This window comes from Haliaeetus albicilla, chromosome 32 (genome assembly GCF_947461875.1).
Source record: "Haliaeetus albicilla chromosome 32, bHalAlb1.1, whole genome shotgun sequence".
Lineage (NCBI taxonomy): Eukaryota > Metazoa > Chordata > Aves > Accipitriformes > Accipitridae > Haliaeetus > Haliaeetus albicilla.
Window position 1 is genome coordinate 346,697 of NC_091514.1, and position 21,646 is coordinate 368,342.

At 47.8% G+C, this 21,646-nt stretch overlaps 1 protein-coding gene across 7 annotated transcripts; it reads left to right on the forward strand.

Moving 5' to 3' along the window:
• The first annotated feature begins 158 nt into the window (after positions 1-158).
• LOC104314666 (scavenger receptor cysteine-rich domain-containing protein DMBT1) lies at positions 159-21,547 on the forward strand. Of its 7 annotated transcripts, none has more exons than XM_069774752.1 (14): positions 159-326; positions 904-961; positions 1,868-1,934; positions 5,352-5,562; positions 7,531-7,854; positions 9,335-9,658; positions 10,864-11,187; positions 12,381-12,704; positions 13,174-13,497; positions 13,943-14,266; positions 16,263-16,586; positions 17,401-17,724; positions 19,736-20,059; positions 20,376-21,547. In XM_069774752.1, exons 3-14 carry the CDS (start codon positions 1,878-1,880, stop codon positions 20,384-20,386), a joined length of 3,195 nt encoding a protein of 1,064 aa, XP_069630853.1. In that variant the 5' UTR covers positions 159-326; positions 904-961; positions 1,868-1,877; the 3' UTR covers positions 20,387-21,547. The 7 variants fall into 7 exon arrangements, 6 of the variants coding, with proteins under 6 accessions (XP_069630853.1, XP_069630852.1, XP_069630854.1 ...); XM_069774751.1 differs by having other exon boundaries at positions 159-317; XR_011322862.1 differs by lacking the exons at positions 904-961; positions 20,376-21,547 and adding an exon at positions 18,981-19,153 and having other exon boundaries at positions 159-317; positions 19,736-19,823.
• The last annotated feature ends 99 nt before the right edge of the window (positions 21,548-21,646 follow it).

The window sequence follows — 21,646 nt, forward strand, 5'->3', positions numbered from 1 at the left end:
GTCCTGAGAGGACTTGTTTGCTCTGCAGATTACCAAAACAGCCCACTTTCACAATCATGCAGCTTACGTGATGCTCATGGCTCGAGTCATTTCCTGGAAAAGGCTTGGCTTTTCATACTTGTTGAGCACCTGCCACAGGGCGCAGAGGGAGTTTTTTTGAGGTGGAGGGGAGGAGCTGTGACAAGGGGGACTTCTCAAATAGCCAGTGCCTTGGGCGCATGTCCTGCCTCCTCCCTGCCCTGCTCTCCCGTGGAGACAAGGAGCACACGGTATCTTTGCCACCAACATGAGGCTTGTCCTCCTGGCATGTCTCTGGGGTAAGTGAGGTGGGATTTTGTTTCTCTTTGCTTCTGTCTTGGCATCTCTTTGTCAGTGGTTCTCCTCTTCCACTATTGCTTCTTCTACAGCCCGCAGCACAAAGCAAATGGGACATTGCGAGGAACTGAAATGCAATTGGTGGTATTTGATAGCTGAGTGTGGATGCTCAGATCCCCTCAGATGTCACTAGACAGCTGCCCCACCTTTGCACCAATACCTAGACACCTTGAGAAGTGTCTCATTCAGGAACTGAATCCCAGTGCTCGTGAGCAAAGACAGCAGCACACAAGGTGGGCTTCCCTGCCCCTGTTTATCTGCTGTGGGTTCCTAGCCTCTGTGGGTTCATAGAATCATAGAGTGGTTTGGGTGGGAAGGGACCTTTCAAAGTCAGCTAGTCCAAGCCCCCTGCAATGAGCAGGGCCATTTTCAACTAGATCAGGTTGCTCAGAGCCCCATCCAACCTGGCCTTGAATGTTTCCAGGGATGGGGCATCTACCACCTCTCTGGGCAACCTGTGCCAGTCCTTCACCACCCTCATCATAACAAAATGTCTTCCTTGTATCTTCCTTTGTTCCTGTGCATCAGGGATGAGACCAGACCTGGTGGCAATGGGCAGAGGCACTGAGCGTGCTCAGTGGCTATGGTACGTGGGTAGGCACTTCAGGCTCCCAAGAGGATATGTTACCTGAATGCCACTGGAATTTGCAGAGAAGGGGGATAACCATTAGGTATCTCAGCCCATAAACCTTAGAAGTAGCTAAAAAAAAAAAAAAAAAAAAAAAAGGCAGATGGGTAAATGACTTGTCAGCAGTTCTGCCCTTGCCCAAAGCTGTTGGTCAATGCTTGGGATCTTGCCAGACTGCTGCATTTGGGAACGGAAATCGTTGTTTGCATTCAGCTCTTCTTTGCTGTTGACCTTCTACAGTGGGCACAAAGTCCCCTTCTCCTGAGTTTCCAGGAAAGACTTGTCCTGGCAAGTCTTTCCTCAGGCTTTCCCTCCCAGGGTTTGCCTCCACCTCTAGTTAATCCTCAGGGAAATCTGCTGAATGGGAATAGCTTCTTTGCACAAGTCTCCAGACACATTCCACCTTGAAGACGCTTCTTTGCATGACCCCACTAGCAGGCCCATAGCTGTTCCCGTGGCATTTCATTGCTGCCATTAATGTCTGCAGGACTGGCGGCAGCAGTCCTGGGGTTAATTCTGTCTGGTGCCTGCCTGAAGTTCAGAGACAGCAATGCTTCTTTGTGGTCTGGCCCTGACCAACAGGCAAGAATAAAAATGCTGTGCTGCTTGCAACTCATCGCATTTTCAGCAGTTTCATTCAGTGGTGTACCTCTTGCCTGGCTGCTGATGAGAGCTGGGTGTCACACTAAGAGTCTTTAGGCAGAGACTCCAGCCCCAGTTCAACCCTCTGCTGCTCTGGGCACCAGCCCTAGGATGAGATTGGTATGCATCAGCCATGACTCAGCTCTTTCCACTGGCTGTCACAGGAGTCTAGATAATCTAATCTAATAATCTAATCTAACCTGTCTGGACACTGACTTTCAGGTGACTGAACATGGACAAGAGAAACCCCAACTGTTCTGAAGCACAGCCTCGTCCTTGTGCTGAAAAGGTATAGTGCAGGATGCAATCTCCCTGGGGACCTCAGCCAAAAGCACCTCAGACAATCAGCCTTCTACAAGATTTAGATGATCGTCCCCACAAAGTGGCTCTGGGGAATCAAAGAAGGTGAAGAACCTTTGTGGACCTTGGCCAAGAGATAGCTCTGTGGTTTGTGTACCCCTGAGCCTCCACAGAGCCTGCAGGGAAGACCAGCTCCTTGCAGTGGTGCAGCTGCCAAAGTACTGCTTGTAATTAATGACAGCCTTGCTTCCTGATAGAGGCAGCCAGAGACACCAGGGGATGGCTCCAGGCTTGGCAAGACACTGTCCAGAGAGGGAAAGTTGTCCTGGGGCAGGCAGCAATGCCTTCCCTCCTTGCCAGTGTGGTTGACACATCCATGTTGAAGTATTGAGCAATGTCACAGCTAGAAGATGACCTGACTAAAAGGAAGTCTACTGGCCCTCTTGGCCATGAAGACCAGGCCACCTTTATTGCACACCCGCTCATGGCCAACAGATTCTGCCCAATGAACACCAGGTCAGGAGCTAAGACATAAAAGGAGAGATATAAAACTGCAAGATATTCCCTAAACCCACTAAAATTAGGACCACTTTTTTTTCTCTCTTTTATTGTCAGGATGCTGAGTGCATCAATAGGTCTTAATTGTTTGAGCCTGGAGCCAACACCCACACCCTCTGGCCGGGGGGGTCCATTTAAGCTCAGGGTTGGAAATTCAACCCTTACTTGAGCTGTGATGTGGGTATGCCTGTTTCCAGCCTTGTTCCTGAGCTGTTGCTCAGGATTGTTGTCCTGGATTGACCTTGGTGCTGGCTCATTACCTTGTCTTCACCTGATGATTATTGTACTGTTGGGAGGTCCCATTGCTCTCATTATCCTTCTCTGCTCTTCTGGTGCTGTGGGACCATTCCCTGTGGGTGAGCTCATTGGTTTGCCTGTGTGGTGGCTGCCCTTAGCTCCTGTCTTTGATTCCTTTAGAGAACAGCTCTGTTCTAATAGGCTGTAGTCAAATGCCTTCACTCACATGCTGTGGTCCAAATGTCTGTCTGCCCTGTTCAAACACTTGCATTCAAGCCACACGTGGCTTATCCTGCACCTAGCACAATGTTCCTTTCCTTCCCATCCTGTTAACGCCACAGATTTGTGTCAATGCTGCAGCACGGCTTTGCATGAACAAATTATGTTACATGCTTCTGAGAAGACTTCAGGAAAGAGCAATGCAGCAGACTCCCTTCCTCCAAATACAGGGAGGGGAAATAAGCCAAGGCAGAATGTTTTCAAAAGCAGAGGGAGATGTAGGAGCAGAGGAATGCAGAGCTACTCCACTACTTGGCCAAAGGCCTATTGTTTCCAGTAAGTGGGGACAAAGAAGATATATAGGGTTATATTAAAGGTCAATAGGAATAGGATTGAAGGGTAAACAAGGAACTACAAAGCCAATTGAAGTTGAAGCAAATAGTAAATAGTAGGCTGAAGGAACAACGGCTACTTGAGAAAGACATATCTGAATTGAAAATGTGAAATATGAAGGCAGAGCAGGGAGACTAATTGGCACCTCTGGCAAAGATCTGGGCATGAGGACTCAGTGGCTCCCTTCAGAGGCATAGAAGGTGTTGCTGATATTTTATCCACAGCAGATAAGATTTGTTCATTGTTGCTCCGATATCTCATGGGGTCTCTCCTCTCGGCATATGGTCTCTGTCCCTCTTGCAGCCTGCTCTGTTCCTTTCAGTTGCTGGCTCATCTGCTCAATTTTCTTCATGGCATGTGATTCAGTAAGATTAACCTCCTGATACTTTTACCGTGCAAATATGACTCAAAATGTGCTTCCTCTTCCATCTAGGAGTCTTCCACACTTGCATAATGCGGGGGCGGGGGGGGGGGGGAGAAGTATAAAAGACCAAATAAATTAAACAACCTGAGTGCCTGAGTATCTGGTATGATCTAAAGGGTTTCTGCATTTGGCCTTGGTCTGTGCCATGGTTTGGCTCAAAGGTAAGAGCGACCAAGATGGCCAGGGACCTAGAGCACATGATCAATAAGGAGAAGCCAAAAGAGTTGGGTTTGTTTCTTCTGAAGAAGAGAAAGCAAAGGATGATGAATTAGAAGCTTAGGATCACTTGAAGGTCAGCAGTAAAGATGAAAAAGCCAAAAGCTTCTTGACAGGGGCAGAACAGATAACAAGGCAATCAGACAAGCCCTGCACCTTATATTGTTTCTCATGACTCCGAATGTTCATCCTGGACATCTTCTAGAGTCAAGGCCAATCATACCATCACAGAGGTCCAAGAATTCATCCATAATCTGTGTCCATGAAAACAACTGGTCCATGGCATAGAAAGCATCTTCATCAGGCTGAATATGAACTGGTGACTGAAAGTTTGGCGCTGTAGGTCTCAGAAAGTCTTAGTCCTGAAAATAAACAAACTGCAGGCTAACTTAAAGTTTTTCTGAAAACAAACATTATTTTAATCACCAGTATTAAATGTCAGAAGTGTAGGTTCACCAGTGTTATTTATCCAAGCCGACATTAAGTGGACTCCTTGCAAGCCATATCTCCAGGGGCCATGTTTGTCTTCTGCTCCCTACTTCAACCTCTTACTTGCACATGCTGTGTCCCTGTCCTGGGACAATGTATCTCATTGCACACTTTGATCCTGAAGTTCTCATTATTGCAAGTGGTTTACAGTGACTTCATGAATGTGGCCCCATCCAGTTCCTAAGAGACCCTTCCCTGTCACCACTATATGGAGACTGTGTTTCGCTGTCCCCCAGTTCAGGCAGGAGTTAGTCCACAGAGTTGATGAGGTAGGAAGGGACCTCTTCTTCCTTATCTTGTCCAGCCCCCTGCTCAAGCAGGGTCAGCTAGAGCAGGTTGTCATGGACAATATTAAGTCAGGTTTTGGATATCTCTAAGGATGGAGACTCTATAACCACTGTGGGCAGCCTGTTCCTGTGTTTGAGCACCCTCACAGTAAAAAAAGTGTTTTCTTGTTTTCCGTATGCTCCTCATTCCTAGAGAGCATTTAAGAGTCAGAGGAACAGACAGACACAGAGATCACTCCTGCCTTCTCCAAGAAGACTTCCTAGGGCACTGCCTGTTCACAAGCTAGTCCTGCCAGGAGAATGGCAGTTTTAGAAGTGCCAGAAATGGTTTACTTTTTGCCAAAACAACAGAGGAAGAAAGATACAGTGCTTTCTAGCAGGGGCTATTTTTCCTTAATATGTTGATGAACAGAGGAGCATGGGAGGAGGGAAGTAGCATAGGGAGATGCAAGGAACAGGAGGGAGGGGGCCAGCATTGGAGGGTGAAGGGGGAGAGGCCAATTAAGGGGAGGAGTCAGGGTAAGAAATATTTGTCATCTACCTCCCATCTTGGTCCTTACTGTCTTCTCTCCTGCTTCCCCAGCCAGCCACTGAGTCTGTCTCTCTAGAAGGACGATCTTCCTGCTCTACCCTGCCAACCAGGTCTTCAGAAGCTGGATTGTATAAAGTCTCTGCTGGTACCATGGGACCACTGGGAAATCTTCTCCCACCCAGGGTTACCCACAGTGGGAGCCTGGCTACCTTTGCTGGAACCAGGATGGAAACTGTGCTCTTCCTCTTGGCATGTCTTTGGGGTAAGTTTTCTCCTTTGCTCCTGGAGAACAGGGTTCTGGATATGGCCCCATAAATGGGACTCGTGATGGATTGACCCCTCTTGTATCCCCAGCCTTGGCAAGGAAATGGGTTTCGTGGCTGGAATAAGTGATTGAAGATCCAGAAAGCTTGAGTTTTAACCCCTGGCACTGGAAAAGGGCTTGACATTTCTGAGACAAAAGAAGACTTCAGTAGAGCTGATAGTTTGGCTTCTGAAGGTCACCTAGAGATTTAGAGGCATTAACAATGCAAACATGCAGAGGCAAACCCTGGGAACAAACAAATGCAAGCATAAAGACAGAGCTTCCTTTGACTGATCTGTGTAATCCAGAATGTAGTCCTGTTTTTTTCCTCCACCCTAGAGTCACAGTCTGTGTTGGAGCCAGGACCTAAGAGTGAATAAGCGTAGCAGACCTCTGTTGCCTCCCTGTCAGAGTCAGTACTTAGTGCAGCTGCATTTGTGTCCTGCAAATCAGCATAATCCAATAATTTAAACTAAAAAAGTAGTAAAAGAATTGGATGAGGATTATCCTAAAACAGTGATGTTGGTTTTTAACAAAATCTGTTACAAGTTGAGGCTGTTTCAGGGGCTAGGATGAAGTAAAGGCTGTGCCAGATCTGCAAATGATGAAGGAGGATGATCTGGGAAGTTAAAGCTTGTTAGAAAAATATCCATGCTTTCCAGCAGCATAGAAGGGTGGACCTGGCAAGCCTTAGATGGCAGCCCTTGCTCTAAAGCTTCTGATATAAGTGTATAAAGGCCGTGGGGAGCAGCACCCAGGATGAAAGATGTAGACACAGTTTAAGCATCTGACAGGGCCCTTCTGAGTAAGGAGGGATCTTCGGCATCTTCTGCCAGGCTTAGATCCCAACAGTAGCCTGGATTTTCCTTATACCCATAACGGGAAAGAGGCCTTTCTCTACCTCAAGTCTTCCTCCCTTATGGATGGATGTTGATTGGAAATACCTTCTTTTCTGCATTGTATGGGAGTCCAGTTGTTTAGCATGGACAACACTGCAACTGTCAGCAGCTGGGAGGTGAATCCTACCCTACGGACTGTAGGTAGTTGCCTCAATGTAGGTGCCTACATTGGAGTTGCCCTAGTTTCTCAATCCTGGACTCCAACTACTGCTCTGGAGGCTGCAAGCCTACAAATGGCACTAGAAACCTTCATTTAGATGAACAAACTACGCTCCACATGACGCCAGGTGAGCAAGCTCTGGATAGCAAAGTTCTGCCAAGCATCTTGGACAAGGATGTGGATACCCTAATTTGTCCCCAGAGAAGTGACCTGAAAGCTTCCTTCAATAACTTGCACAATACAGGGAGAGTGGCAGAACTCAGGAGGAATGGCCACAGTCTTGTGCATGGAGCAGGGAGCTGCACAATGAAGGTGGGGAGGGATGATCTCAGCCCCATGGTGCCACAGTAAGCTCAGGTTGTGTGGAGGGACCTCCACCATCTTCCTAAGGACCATAATCTGAGGTTTTCCTCTCGTCTTCCGTGCAGGGTAGAGTCTAGGGTCTCCGTGGTGTGGAGCTGTCACACACCATGTCGGGGGGCATGTTGGGACTGCTGTGTGGCTGGCAATGATTGGTTCTCATTCAAGGTTTTGAATATCTGGCGTGTGTCTGGCAGAGACATGTTAGTAGGAATCCCATGATCGGATCTGTTGTAGGTGACTAAGATCTTGCAGCTGCTTATAGAGATGCAGAGATGTGTTAGAGGTCCTAACACCATCTGTGCAAGAAATTTACACCACTAATTAGCCATCAAGCTTTTCTTATAATGTTCCTGCTGGAAAAAACAGTGGTGAGCATTTCAGCAATCCTTCTCCAGACAGACCCAAAATGGCATTATTCCTGCAAGAGCAAGATGTTACGTTCTCCACTATCAGTCAAAACCTGACTTATGCCCATTTTCCACCTTGGCTTCTTTTGGGATTCAGGTGTTGCCAACTCAGCTCCCATCAGACTTGCAAGTGGCCCCAGCCGCTGTGCGGGGCGGCTCGAGGTGCTTTGGGAACAGCAGTGGGGAACCGTGTGTGATGATAGATGGGATCTGTCCGATGCCATGGTCGTATGCAGGCAGTTGGACTGTGGGGAAGCACTGTCAGCCCCTGGCTCGGCTCACTTTGGTCAAGGAACTGGTCGTATCTGGCTGGATGACATGAACTGCACCGGTACAGAAGCTGACCTTACTGCCTGCAGGACCAGACCCTGGGGAGAGCATAACTGCAATCATGAAGAAGACGCAGGCGTTGTGTGCGCAGGTAACTCATGTTTCCACCCCTCCCCTTGTGACCCCAGGAGGCTGTGCTGTGTAGAGGCATGTTTTTTAGGCCTGTTTGCAGAATTTTATTTCTCCATCAGTGCTACCCTCAGGGGTCAGGATGGGGATGGCTGCTTCAGGCAGTGGCCTGTACCGTGCCAAGGACAACGTTATCCAGCTCAGTTAAACAGTGTGTGGGGGGGTGGTGGTGTTTGTGCTCATCCTGTTACTGGGGCAGAACAGACATCATTGTTTTTTTTCCCCAATCCACATTATTCTTGCCTCTTATGCCATCACCATGAATTTAGCAGGTAAGGAGACTGAAGAATCCCCACCGGGACGCACATGTTTTCCATAGACATATTTCATGGCTGAAGTATGCCAGGGAAATTGAGCATTTATGTGGCCTCTTTCCATTTGTATTTTGTGACAATACTCCCTCCCTGTGGATGTGTTTATTCTCCAGACTGGGACTGGGATGACAGATTCAATTGTTGGTCACTTCTCTGTGAGCCAGTCCTAACTTGGATGTCACAGCATGATGCTAATGAATGCTGAGCTCCAGGAATTGGTTGGGGAAGGCTTGAAGGTGTGCCCTACCCCTCTACATCATGGTTAACTGGGGAGTAAAGCTTAATGAAGCGGGCCATGAACCCCAGGAGGTAGAAACAGGATTGGGAGGTTGACAGGCTGTTCATTGCCCTCTTTCAGGTCAGTATTTCCCAAATGCTGCTCCACTCAGCACTGAACAACAAACCAAATTTCCAAACTGGAAATCCCCTTCTTGGACCTGGAATGGGATTCAGGGCCATATTAAGACCCAGACGTGTGTATGTCTAAATGCAGGTGTCACCACTGGGGCTGGGTGTCCTCCTGTTGCAAGCAATGGAAACCTAGGGTGGAGTCAGCTTCCCACACAGAGTTGCCAAGTGCAATTAGAGATGCCCTGGGTCATCTCACAACCTAGCAGATGAGATACAGGCCCTAAGGGAGACTCTAAAGGGGAATAGATACAGGCCCTAAGGGAGACTCTAAAGGGGAATACTTATGGCATCACAAATGCTGCTGGATGCTTATTTGGGCAATTGAATCACATGGCGATATTTGGCCAGCTGAGCAGCTCCAGAGATGTCATTGAGAAACTAGAATTTCAGGATCCATCTCACATGAAGACACCAACAGGTCTACAAGACATGTGGGTGCCTTGACCTGTAGCGAGTTCCCACCCCTGGAGTAACATCACAGTGGGAATTGCACAGTCCTATTTCATAAGGGATTCCCAATCTATGCTGTTTATCTCTCTAATTATGAACTCTGAAACCACAGAGGAAGATACAGAACTTGATCCTCATCAGCCTTTACCTTGAACAGTCCTGGGCAGTGCTAGTGGAGATCTTTCCTTCCCTTTGATCTCTAGGCAATCTTTCCATATGCAATCCCATATCATGTTCTTGTTGGTTTTTTTCCTTTTTTTAATGCAGAAAGTAAAAAACCAGTTAAGCTGCAATTAGTGAATGGTTCAAGTCGCTGTGCTGGGAGAGTGGAGGTGCTTTATGGCCAGCAATGGGGAACTGTCTGTGATGACAACTGGGATATAATTGATGCTGAAGTCGTATGCCAGCAGCTGGGCTGCGGGACCGCTCTATCTGCTCCTTCCTCAGCTTACTTTGGGCGAGGGCCTGACCCCATTTGGCTTGATGATGTGAACTGCAACGGTACCGAAGCTGCCCTCTCTGAATGCAGTGCAAAACCTTGGGGAAGCCATAACTGTGTGCATGGAGAAGATGCTGGTGTTGTGTGCTCAGGTAAATGCCACTCTGCGTGACACGAGTGGGTTTTGTGGGGTGTGGAGAGATGCTGGAGGTGCTGTAGGAGGCCCTGTTCCCTTTGGAGCAGCGCTGACCCCAACACTCAAGAGAACTGTAAGATAAAAAGGGATTCATACTGTTAAGCCCTAAAGTGGTCTTGCCTCTTCTTAATTAAAATCCACCACCACAGTAGCCACTGGTAAAAGACAGCGGTGCTGCAGGAGTTATTTGTAGGGCTCCCCACGCACATGGCCAGTGGATGCCTTGGTAGAGCATCCTCTCTCACCGCAGAGATCAGTGGCTTTGGCAGCCCCACCATCCCACCCTCATGCCAGTAGACTTAGTTCCTTCTGAAGTTCCCCAAAAACTCTTGCAATAAGTGAGGTTCTTCCCATGGCCCACATTGTCTACAGTGTATTAGTATCAGTTCCTCCCATGCAACCAGAGCCCCGAGGTTACACCTCCAAGTCTCCCTTCATGATTCCCAGAGCCACCTACTCCTTCCCAGTTCACCAGCTGTCTGGTCAAGCAAGAGGCAGCATATACCACAGCTGCTTTACCATTAGGCCTTTGCTGGTGGGCCAGTTATTATGAATACGCTGATTGCTTGGACAACATTGGAAGAAGAGTTGGTTCCCATCTGCCTTTCCTGTAATGAGGTACTAATTAGTGTCTTTCTTCTGTAGCCACATACAGACTTTTGCAAAGTTTGTAGGGTCTTCATATATTGTGAAATCCACATTTTGTTCATTGACTTGTGAATAAAAACAGCATTAACATGAGGTTGAAGAGAGAGCAGGAGAGTGATTATGGCACCTCTAGGTATCTAGCAATTTCTGGGGCCTGTTAAGGTTCACAAGACATCTATAAGGGGCTGGCAGCAAGACACACAGCAGACCTGAAACCCCTTGCAATGGCACACAGAGGCTAGAGCACCTTAAAAGCACTGGACATCCACATTTAAGCAAGAGTGGGGCTTGCCCTCTTCAATCCCAAGTATATTTAAGCTTGTAAAATCCATTGGTGAACATCGAATGCTGTGATGGTGGAGCAAGTGTTTGTGTTGCCTCTTTTTGCAATGTTTTCCCATGCAAAACTGTGAGAGATGCTATGTTCATTGCCAGGTGGAGGACAGACACAACAGGCTCGGCACCAGCTACTTTCCTGATTTTTTTTTTTTTTTTCCTTTTTTTTCCCTGTAGGCTTTGCAGAACCCGCCCCACTTCGATTGGTGAATGGCTTGACCCACTGCTCTGGGAGAGTCGAGGTGTTTTATGGCCAGCGCTGGGGAACTGTGTGTGACGATGGCTGGGACTTGGTCGAGGCAGAAGTGGTGTGCAAGCAGCTGGGCTGTGGGGAGGCCTTGTTGGCTCCCCATGGGGCTTACTTTGGGCAAGGATCTGGTCCCATTTGGCTGGATGATGTCAGCTGCACAGGGACAGAAGCTGCTCTCTCCCAGTGCAGAAACCTTTCTTGGGGAAGCCATAACTGTGGGCATGGAGAAGATGCTGGTGTGGTTTGTACAGGTACCCATCACTCATGGCATGTCATGGGGGAAGCTGTTAGTGGGTGACGCTTTCCAACAGATCCTGAGGCCCAGGTCCTTCAGGACAAATAGGTCTTCCAAAGAAAGTGACACGAAGTGCTTCAAAAGTGCTTCGGAAAAAAAGTCTAAACCTGTAGACAATTCTGACCTCTCTTTCCTCATGGAAGCCTTTTTCATGAATTGCTTCTGGAGGCCAGTTTCCTATAGCAGACAGAAGAAACACTCATTTTGGGGTGTTTTCTCAGCTCAGCTACTCTTCAACTCAATAATTTTGCACTTCTTTCTCATAGTGCAACAGAGAAGAGCACGTGGAGTAGGAGGGATCTTCTTGCTGGTTAAGTCAACTACTGCCCAGGCCATCCATGGCTGGCAGCTCTGGGTCTCTACCATCATTCTTTCTCTTGTTCCTCTTCCTTCACACAGATTCGCAAAAATACATCTGTGAGGGATGCCTGTAGGTCTTCCAGTCCACTGCTCTGGCCAGCCAGTCCTGAGCAGTTCCCATCAGCAGTTGCATAGTCTGGGGAGGAGGGATTCATATCTCAGACCTTAGATGTGAAAAATGCAGATGATAAATCTAACAATGTGGGTTAACCTCACACCTGTGAAGAAAACAGGCACCTCCAGTGAGATTTGTCTGGCCTGTCCCCAGCACCAGATACCTGATGTTCACCAACACCAGAGCTAGAAAATTTCAGCATCTGATATTAGCAGTCCTCAATGAACTCTTTCTGCTTTACCAGAATTCTGATTCCAGATGCTAAGAGTCCTTAACACAGCCTAGACCATAAGGCAACCTGGTGCTCCTGGACCAGTGTTAGTCCACAGGTCCCTGTCCCTTCCCAACTCAACTAGCCAGCCCAGTGATACTCCCTCTAGCCTCATCCACCACAATAACAGGCTGCAGGCATAACTGTCATCTTCTGATGACAGTTCAAACAGAGCTGGCTGATTTTAGTAGGTGCTAGTCAACAAGAGATGTCCATGGAGACCACCACTCTAAGGGACTGAAATTGCTGCAAGGGTCTACTGAGCTGATATGAAAAAATAAGCAATGTCTGTCTATGCCAGACTGATGCAACCCAGAAGTGAGCAGCACAGTGCAGTGCTCTACCCTGTCAGCACAGACCAAAATACAACAGAGAATTGAGGTCTTCATTTTTCTCAACACAGGGTTTGCTAAGCTGCTTCCAGTCCGGCTGGTGAACGGTTCAAGCCACTGCTCTGGTAGAGTCGAGGTGTTTCATAAGCAGCAGTGGGGAACCGTCTGTGATGACAGCTGGGATTTGACAGATGCTCAAGTGGTGTGCAGGCAGCTGGGCTGTGGGACAGCCATCTCAGCCCCTGGCTCTGCTCGGTTTGGACAAGGAACCGGCCAAATTTGGCTGGATGATGTGAACTGTGCTGGGGCTGAAACCATCCTCCATGAGTGCCGGGCCAAGCCTTGGGGAGACCACAACTGTAACCACGGAGAGGATGCTGGTGTGGAATGCTCAGGTACCACTAATGCATGTCATGAAATGTGGGGTATGAGGGATGGCCTGTATTTGTAGGAAGAGTGCCAACGGCCCTGGACATCTCATGGGGACTAGGGTGCTGCCAACTTTGTTAGCCAGTCCTGATGGCCAGGCTTGTAGAGGCTCACAAGTGAGGACTCAGCACTCTCAAATGCACTGTTTCCACCAGTGCTCCGTTCTCTCCTCCCTATTTCAGTGCTCTGCTGTTAGGGAAGTAACCTGGGTACTCATTTATGATCACTCTGCAGGTGATTGATTTATTGCAAAAGCTCCAGTCAAGGAATGTGGGATCAAGCTGTGAGGCCATAGACATCTAGTGCCAGTTTAGAGATCATGGACCCAAGCCCTGTTGGCTTCCAGAGCCCTGAAAGGAGGAATTTTTGCCCTCTGCACAGAGCTCTGAAGCATGCAAGGCTCCACAAATACTTTGCAATTGTGTTTCGGTCCAGGTGTTACTGAACCAGCTCCCATCCGGCTCGTGAATGGTCCGACTCATTGCGCTGGGAGAGTCGAGGTGTTTCATGAGCAGCAGTGGGGAACCGTCTGTGATGACGACTGGGATAGAGCTGAAGCCAGCGTTGTGTGCAGGCAGCTGGGCTGTGGGGCAGCGCTGTCAGCCCCGGGTTCAGCTCATTTTGGGCAAGGGTCTGACCCCATCTGGCTGGACAATGTGAATTGTGCAGGGAATGAAGCTGCCCTCTCTGAGTGTAAGGCTGAGACTTGGGGGTCCCATAACTGCAAGCATGGAGAAGATGCCGGTGTTGTGTGCTCAGGTAACCACTGTCTGTGTCCATCTGCATGACAGGGAAGGTTTTCTATTACCAAGAGGGGTATTTATGTACCACCCTATTTATGTACCACCACGCTATCTTGAAGTGCCCTGAGTCTGGGTCGTGAGGTCTCTTTCATCATAGTGGAGGTCTCTTAAAAATTCCTCTGTTTTTTGTTTTTCTTTTTGGCGTGTGTGTAGCTGTTCTTGTAAACAGAAGCTGCATGCTTTCCTTGACTTGGATTTCTTACTTATATACTGCAGAATATGGTACGCAGTCTGTTGTCCACTTAGCTCTGAATACAAGAACTGGAGAAGATATCCCAACATTAGGAAATTGGATAAATGCATCATGGATGTCTTTAGGCTCACATAGATTTTATCTTATTTTTAATCAGGCAAATGGCAACTTAATGTATATCTATCCCTGCCTTTGTTTTTTTCTTCAGATATACCAAGAATAGCTCCACTGAGGTTAGTGAATGGACCAAATCGTTGCAGTGGGAGAGTTGAAGTTTTTTATGGCCAGCAGTGGGGAACGGTATGTGATGACTACTGGGATATAAGCAATGCTGAAGTTGTTTGCCGACAGCTGGGCTGTGGGAGAGCACTATCCATTGCAGCCTCTGCTCATTTTGGAGAAGGATCTGGCCCTATCTGGCTGGATGATGTGAACTGCACAGGGAGTGAAAATGCCCTCTCCAAATGTGAAACCACTCTATGGGGAGTCCATAACTGTAGGCATGGAGAAGATGCTGGTGTTGTGTGCTTGGGTAAGTCTCACCTGTGTCACCACTTGCTTGACTTCTGTGGTGTGTGGAGGGATGTTTGAAATGCCATAGGGTACCCTCTTCCTGTCTTGTGACTCTAAAACTATAGTACTGTGCAGAGATAGTGCTTCAAACAGGGATGTGGGTGAATCCACCTGTGTACCCCTCTCCTTCCCACTCAAAAGCTAATCATAACATTGTGGTGCTGCAGTCGAGCCTGCCACTGGCTGTGCAGAAGAATTTAAATTTGGGACTCTTTCCCACATGAGTTACCAGTAAACCTGGTGGCATTGCAGGACTGGTGTGATTTGCCCCGTTAGAGAGGGTGTAGGGTCACTTGGACTTTTCTACTGCTGCCAGTGACAACCTCAATGAACATAGCCCATTTGAAAAATCAATATATGCTCCTCATTTTTCTCTCTCTTTCCTCTTCCAGATAAGAATATTAAAAAATTTTGCAGAAATCCACTTACTCTACCTCTCCTCCTCCCTCACTTGGTAGAACCACTTTCATGAGACCTTTTTTCACCAATGTTTTTCTAGCGTTTTCTCTGAAACCTCCACAGTTGAGACAAATTTCCTCGAAGTGTTGCAGCACTGCATTTTGTTGCCACTAGAAGGAAACCTTGAACTCATCGTCATTACCTGGAATTTATTCTACAGCCTCTTGCCTTTTTGCAGGGCATAACTACCATTTATTCTTTGCATCTGCCTTTTGTTGAGACTGTTACATCCCTTTTCTGTTTCCTCAGCCTCTTCCCAGTTCCTTCCTGGAAAGGAAGGAACTTTTTTAAGCTTCTCCTCATTCCTGTCATTCTTCTCTGGTTTCTCCTTAACTGTTGGGCATATTTCTTTTAGTCTGTTATGCCAGCTGAGGCTTTGCCAGTGCTGAGTAGCTCTGAAGGCTTGGTTTGTATAACTCGTAGCACTCCCATTTATACGTGTCTTTCTCAGAACAGCCTGATATGGTGGAGTGTCACTCTCACTCCTTTATATCCCTTAAATCCCTCTGAGAAGACTGGTTGCTTAATTCATTCTTCTTCATCCTCTATACGATCATTTTACCTTCCAGAAGTGGTGAACTTTTGCCTTGCCCTTGCAGGAGACAAACTGTTTTCATCTGGTTGCTTGCCCACATCTTGAAAACAACCTGTGGATTCACTGACGAAACGCAGGTGCCTGTCTCCTAATTAAACATCCTGATGTCCCTTTGTAGCCAGTGAGGACTGAGTCAGTGCCGTCAATGGCAGGATTTGGCCCATCCTGATGCAGATGTCCAAAGCAGATTAAAGAAATTGCAACCCAACAGTGCTCCTTTCCTTCCATTCACTATAAAGGGTACTGAGGGTCCTCAGCAGAGTTGTAAAAGTGAGGTTCAGCTGCCTAAACATAGGTGCCTAGTGTCATCTGTGATGTCCCACTATATCCCACCCAGTATCTAATTGCAGGTCCAGAAGGGCACCAATCTCCCTTGAGTCCTACATCAAGTCTGCCAATCCCATTGGGATGTCTGGGATTCCCTGGGCATCTCAGATGGCACCAGGTACCAGCGCTCAGGGAAGCCAGTCAGACCCTGGAACTTTATGCTTAAGGGCTCCAAGTCTAGCTGAGGTGAATCATACCCCAGTTTTCTTGCTGTGTTCTCTAAAGAGGTCTTTCTTGCTAATTCCTTTGCCTTAGTCCGTGGGGTTTCTTGCACTTGCTGTCTGGGCGCAGGTGTCTTTCTAATCAAAGACAGAGGGGGAAAGAAGGCTTTAAGGACTTCAGATTTTGGGGGTGAGATCCTTCAATACATCTCCTTTCTTCAGTTTTGGACAGCATCTTTCCTTGACTTTTGGGGCAAGAAGAGGGAAAACAATGACACTGAACTTTCTTCCTCCTTGCTGCTTGTCCCTGTAGGTCATACTAAGCCAATGGGTACACACTGTGTTGGCTGATGTGGCTAGCAGGAACCTGTTTGCCAGAATAAAACTTACCTGGTCTTACCTTTTTGGTTCAGGTGTTCCAGAACCAGCCCCGATCCGACTAGTGAACGGTTCAAATATCTGCTCTGGTAGAGTCGAGGTGTTTCATGAGCAGCAGTGGGGAACCGTCTGTGATGACAGCTGGGATTTGACAGATGCTCAAGTGGTGTGCAGGCAGCTGGGCTGTGGGACAGCCGTCTCAGCCCCTGGGTCTGCTCGGTTTGGACCAGGAACCAAGCGAATTTGGCTGGATGATGTGAACTGTGCAGGGGCTGAAAATGCCCTCTCTGATTGCCAGGCAAGATCTTGGGGAGACCACAACTGTAACCACGGAGAGGATGCTGGTGTGGTCTGCTCAGGTACTGTTATGCCATGCATGGGGACTATGTTTCAGAAAGAGGTGCCTGTGGCCCTGGGGGACATGTTTTTCCATGATATTGCTTTTAGGTGAGATACAGAAGGAGTGAATCCAATCCTGTTTTAGATTTCTTAGGGGATCCAAGACACCTGTACAGTGCTTGGGAATACAAGAGAGGACCCGGTGCTCCTCTGGAGCATCAGCTGCAAACCAGGCAGAATAAACTGGCTCCCCAAATGGGCATGTGTATTTAGTAGCTAAAATCCCACCTGCAGTATGGGCTAAGTGGGGAGAAGGCAGGCCCAGGTGCTGTGGGGTGTCATCAGTGGGCGATGTGTGGGAGGATTGTGTTGAGTAATGAGGTAAAGGGCACTTTCCACTCCAAATCACAGTGACACAGCATTGTGACGGAGAGACCTGTGCCACAGTTCCTGGGGAATATTCCTGGGAACGTGATTTGGGGAGGAAAAACAAGGGGGACAGGCTGCCCTGGCCATCCTTGACCTCTGGAGAAAATAGGAGTGCTGTGTAGCCAGTGATGGCACTGGTGGAATCTACAGCTTACCCTGGGGCCCGGAGCCAAGAGTTCAGCTCCTTGAAGCTCTTGCCAGCAGTAATCTGCCGCAGGTACAAAATGGGCTGTGAGACAGTGCCACCTCATCAAGGTAGCAAAGCTGACATGCTCTGGTGATCAACATCCACGTCCACAGGTTTTTTTGGCACAAGACACCTGTAAGGAGGGGTTTTTGCCCTCTGCACAGAGCTCTGAAGCATGCAAGGCTCCACAAATACTTTGCAATTATGTTTTGGTCCAGGTATTACAGAACCAGCTCCCATCCGGCTCGTGAATGGTCCGAATCGTTGTGCTGGGAGAGTCGAGGTGTTTCATGAGCAGCAGTGGGGAACCATCTGTGATGACGACTGGGATAGAGCTGAAGCCAGCGTTGTGTGCAGGCAGCTGGGCTGTGGGGCAGCGCTGTCAGCCCCGGGTTCAGCTCATTTTGGGCAAGGGTCTGACCCCATCTGGCTGGACAATGTGAATTGTGCAGGGAATGAAGCTGCCCTCTCCGAGTGTAAGACCGAGACTTGGGGGTCCCATAACTGCAAGCATGGAGAAGATGCCGGTGTTGTGTGCTCAGGTAACCACCATCTGTGTCTCAGTCTTGATGGAGTTGGGGAAGTGTGCTGGGGAAATGTCTTCATCCTCAACAGAAGGTCTTCTCTGAGCTCATGATGCTCCTAGTGTGTGCTATTAATCACCATGGTGTATAAATGCATAGCTGTGTAATTTATACAACACTCATGGCCCTGGCCACGGTCAGTGGTCCCCATTGATTCAGAATTAGGGAGTTACCATCAGCAAGCCCCAGGCTCATAGCTATATCAAGGTTTGTATTCCATACCTCAGCTCCTAAAGGCTCCAAGACTTTTCCAGGGCTGGACAGGTCCCAGAAATATCACATTCCTGCTGAGGTACAGGCTTGTGGTGTCGTATAGTCACCACTAAGTCTACACTTTTACATGAAGATCACAGCTAAAACTAAGCAGTGTTGTCAGCAAGTCTTGGTATCTGGCTGATTGGGAAATTTACTTCATGCCATCAGGTAAAGCAATAAAACGTCCCATTTCAGGATTCATAGAGAAGTTTAGAAACCTGAAACCACTGAATATGTCTTTGCAGCACTTGTATCTAAGTGTCTTTTCAGTTTTCTCTCCAGTGTCTCTTGCAATCTGCAGTCCTGAAGAAACCTCTTGCTTTGTTAAAGCAATTGGGAGGCTCATAGGATAGTTCAGGTTAAAGGGACTACGGGAGTTCTCTACACCAATGTCCTGCTCAAAGCAAGGTCAGCTATGATGTCAGACAAGCAGACCTTTATCCAGGCTCAAAAACCTAGTCTGACAATCTTTCAGGGCAATCCTAAACAATTCCAATATTTTCTTTAAAATCAGGCATCCTGTTTTCTCAACTTTTAGCTCTTCTTTTCTACATTTCTGGGATGTCTGAGTGAGAAGCTAGCAGAGCTTTCCTGGAGTCCCTCCTTCCTTCTATGAAAAGCTTTGCGAAACTTCAGGAGAACTCAGTGCTCTTTCAAGCGGCATCATCTCCCCTACCATGAACATAGCAAAGTACATGCCTGCAGCTGAGCTGGTTGAAATGCTGTCACCCAGTGCTGGGTTCTCAGCTATGGACAGGACAGACCCTTGTTAAACACCTGATTTTAACCTCCTCTTTTGACTAACTTGATTTGGCACACTGCTTCAGTGCAGGAAAGGGTTGGCTGATGCTTTTTAAGAGCATTTATTGTCCAATTCAGCTGGCTTTACCAGCCATGAGAGTTTTCGAGGAAGATTAAGTGTCTGTTAATATACATTACCATAATCTGCTTTCTCCTAGCCAATTATTCAGAACACATACGGTGAATATTGCAGTAACTGGAGTAAAAGGTGTAAGACCAAAAGAAAGTTTCAGGAATATGGGCACTGGACAGTCTGTTCCCTGATGGACATTATGAAGCTTCACTTATGTGACCCAGTTTATCTGAGCATGTGTCATGTTCCTGGACATAGGTACCTAATGCTATATAAGACACCTAACAGTATGCAGACATCTATGTGGGGCTGGCTGATGTGATCCTGGAGCTGAGACACACACCCTTCCAACATGACAGCTGGAGGATGGCAAGGATGCCCCAGCGCACCTCAAATGGGAAAAGACACCTAATTGGAGGCTCTTGAATTGCTCCCATTGCACGGGTTTTGCCTGTAGATTACATTACTTTTTTACTTCAGAGCTCAGCCTAGCAGATTGCTATTTATTCAGAGCAGGCACAGTGTCCCGTGTCACCGTAGCATTGGCAGTGATTCAAACAAACCATCTGAGACCTGCCTGCTTGGAAGGGATGCATTAGCATGTCTTACTGGCTGGGAGACTGAAATACCACTCCCAGACGTAACTGGGACATTTCTGCCAGTCTGCAGGCAGTGCAGAGCCACATAGACTTTGGGGTAACCCTGAATGGACACCTGAAGTGTCCTCTTTAGCCATCTGTTCTTCATCCGTGGGACAGCCTGGTTAGCACTCGTCCCCTACAATGTGTCAGGTGCAGTGTATTTATGTGCATTTATCCTTTTTGGTTGCTTTTTGTGCAGGTACTCCAGAAGTGCCTCCGGTCCGTCTGGTGAATGGCCCCACTCGTTGTGCCGGGAGAGTTGAGGTGCTTCATAGCCAGCAGTGGGGGACGATCTGTGATGACAGCTGGGACTTGAGCGATGCTGCAGTGGTGTGCCAGCAGCTGGGCTGTGGGAAGGCCATGTCCGCCCCAGGTTCAGCTTATTTTGGGCAAGGTTTTGGCCGTATCTGGCTGGATGATGTGAAATGCTCTGGTAAAGAATCAGCCCTCTCTGAGTGTACAGCGAGGCCTTGGGGAGTCCATAATTGTAATCATGGAGAAGATGCGGGCATCGTATGCTCAGGTAACCTTCATCCATGTCTCGTCCTACTAGGCATTAGTCGATACTAAGCTTCTAGGCTGGATGTTGGGGCTGGTGGCTCTTTGTCCCTTCCCAGTCTAAACTTCTTGTCTTAGACAAGTACCACGGGGTGATGTTGGAGGTGTGGACTTGGAGCTTGCTGTTTTGAGGGATGATTCCCATCCCTCCATGTGACGTTTTTCCTATTTGCATTTTTTAAATATCACTAAATACTATATCCACACTAGTAAATTTCAGTGGCTTGTTAGGCTAAAGCAAGCTGCTTTTACAGATCTGGATTGCTTACATTTTCTTCCAGGTGGGATCTAAACCTCACAGATTGTTCCAGAGTGGAGAAGAGAGATGATATTGCCAGCCAACACGAGTATGGCATTCATTTAATCCAAACAAAAGTGATGTCTGAAGTCCAAAGAGCACGCAGTACAGAAGCAAACAACTGACACTCTGTTCTATCACACTCAAATGCAAGCACCAAACTGATGTGCCCAAATCAGGGGCATCTTTGCCCTGGGAACCTATTCAGTTAATGAAGAGAGAGAGGCAACTGCATGGGGCAAGACAGCCCAGCTACCCTCTGAATCACCTCAGATGCCTCTCACTCCCCTGGCTATAGAAGGAACTTTGGGTCATGTTGTGACTAATTTGGGTACCTCTGTGCTTGCTTGGACATGGTCCCACTGGCCACAATTCCTGTCACAAGACAAATTTCCAGGCATCTTCTCTCAGGGGTGGAGGGAATATTTGCAGAACATTGTTGGGCACTTGAAGTCAACTTGAATCCTTGCACCGTCTCACATTAGCATCCCTTCCCTGCCCAATAGGTCATACAGTTCCCATGCCAATTCATCCTCTTCTGCTGATATTGCCTCTAATCCACAAAAGTTGTCTTGTGCTGATGGTAGGGATAGAGTATATAAACATTTGGCTCTTGCTGCATGGGCTTGGACACCCAGCACCCTTCCCCCAGAAGTGTTTGCGTACTGCAGTGAAGTCCTCACATAGCTTGCCCTCTCGTAAGTAGGACAGACTGAAACTCGTGGCCCTCTGAGACATTCCCTCCAAGCTTTAAAGCATTTCTGTGTCTCTTCTCACCTTCTGTTTAAAAAAAAAAAAAAGACAAAAAAAAAAAAAGACATATACATGAACTTCCTGTTCCTGTGAGTCTGTGTGATGCTCTGTGTTGTGGTCAGATCACCACCAGCTTCACCTCATTTCTGCCCTCCCCAGAGCCACACTAAACTAGGGCACCTCCCAAAAGCATGATGATATGAACTGCTTTAGACCCGCTTTGGAATGAGGTGAACTGGTCTGGGGGAGGTGGATGAGAGGACACAGTCATCTGTCCTTCCCATAAAACTAGCTTGAGTTGGCCAGCTAACTTGGAGACACCCGATGTCAATATTGAGCTGAAGACCTTTGCTCTTTGCTTCATTGAGATTAAAGTGTTTATGTTGTGCTGACAGGCACAAAGCACCTTGCTTTTTGGAAAGCAACAAATCACAAAAAAATTCTGTGTTGAAGGCTAGGTCTTGCTTGGACATCCCTGAAAGGGGAAATTATCCACTTGTT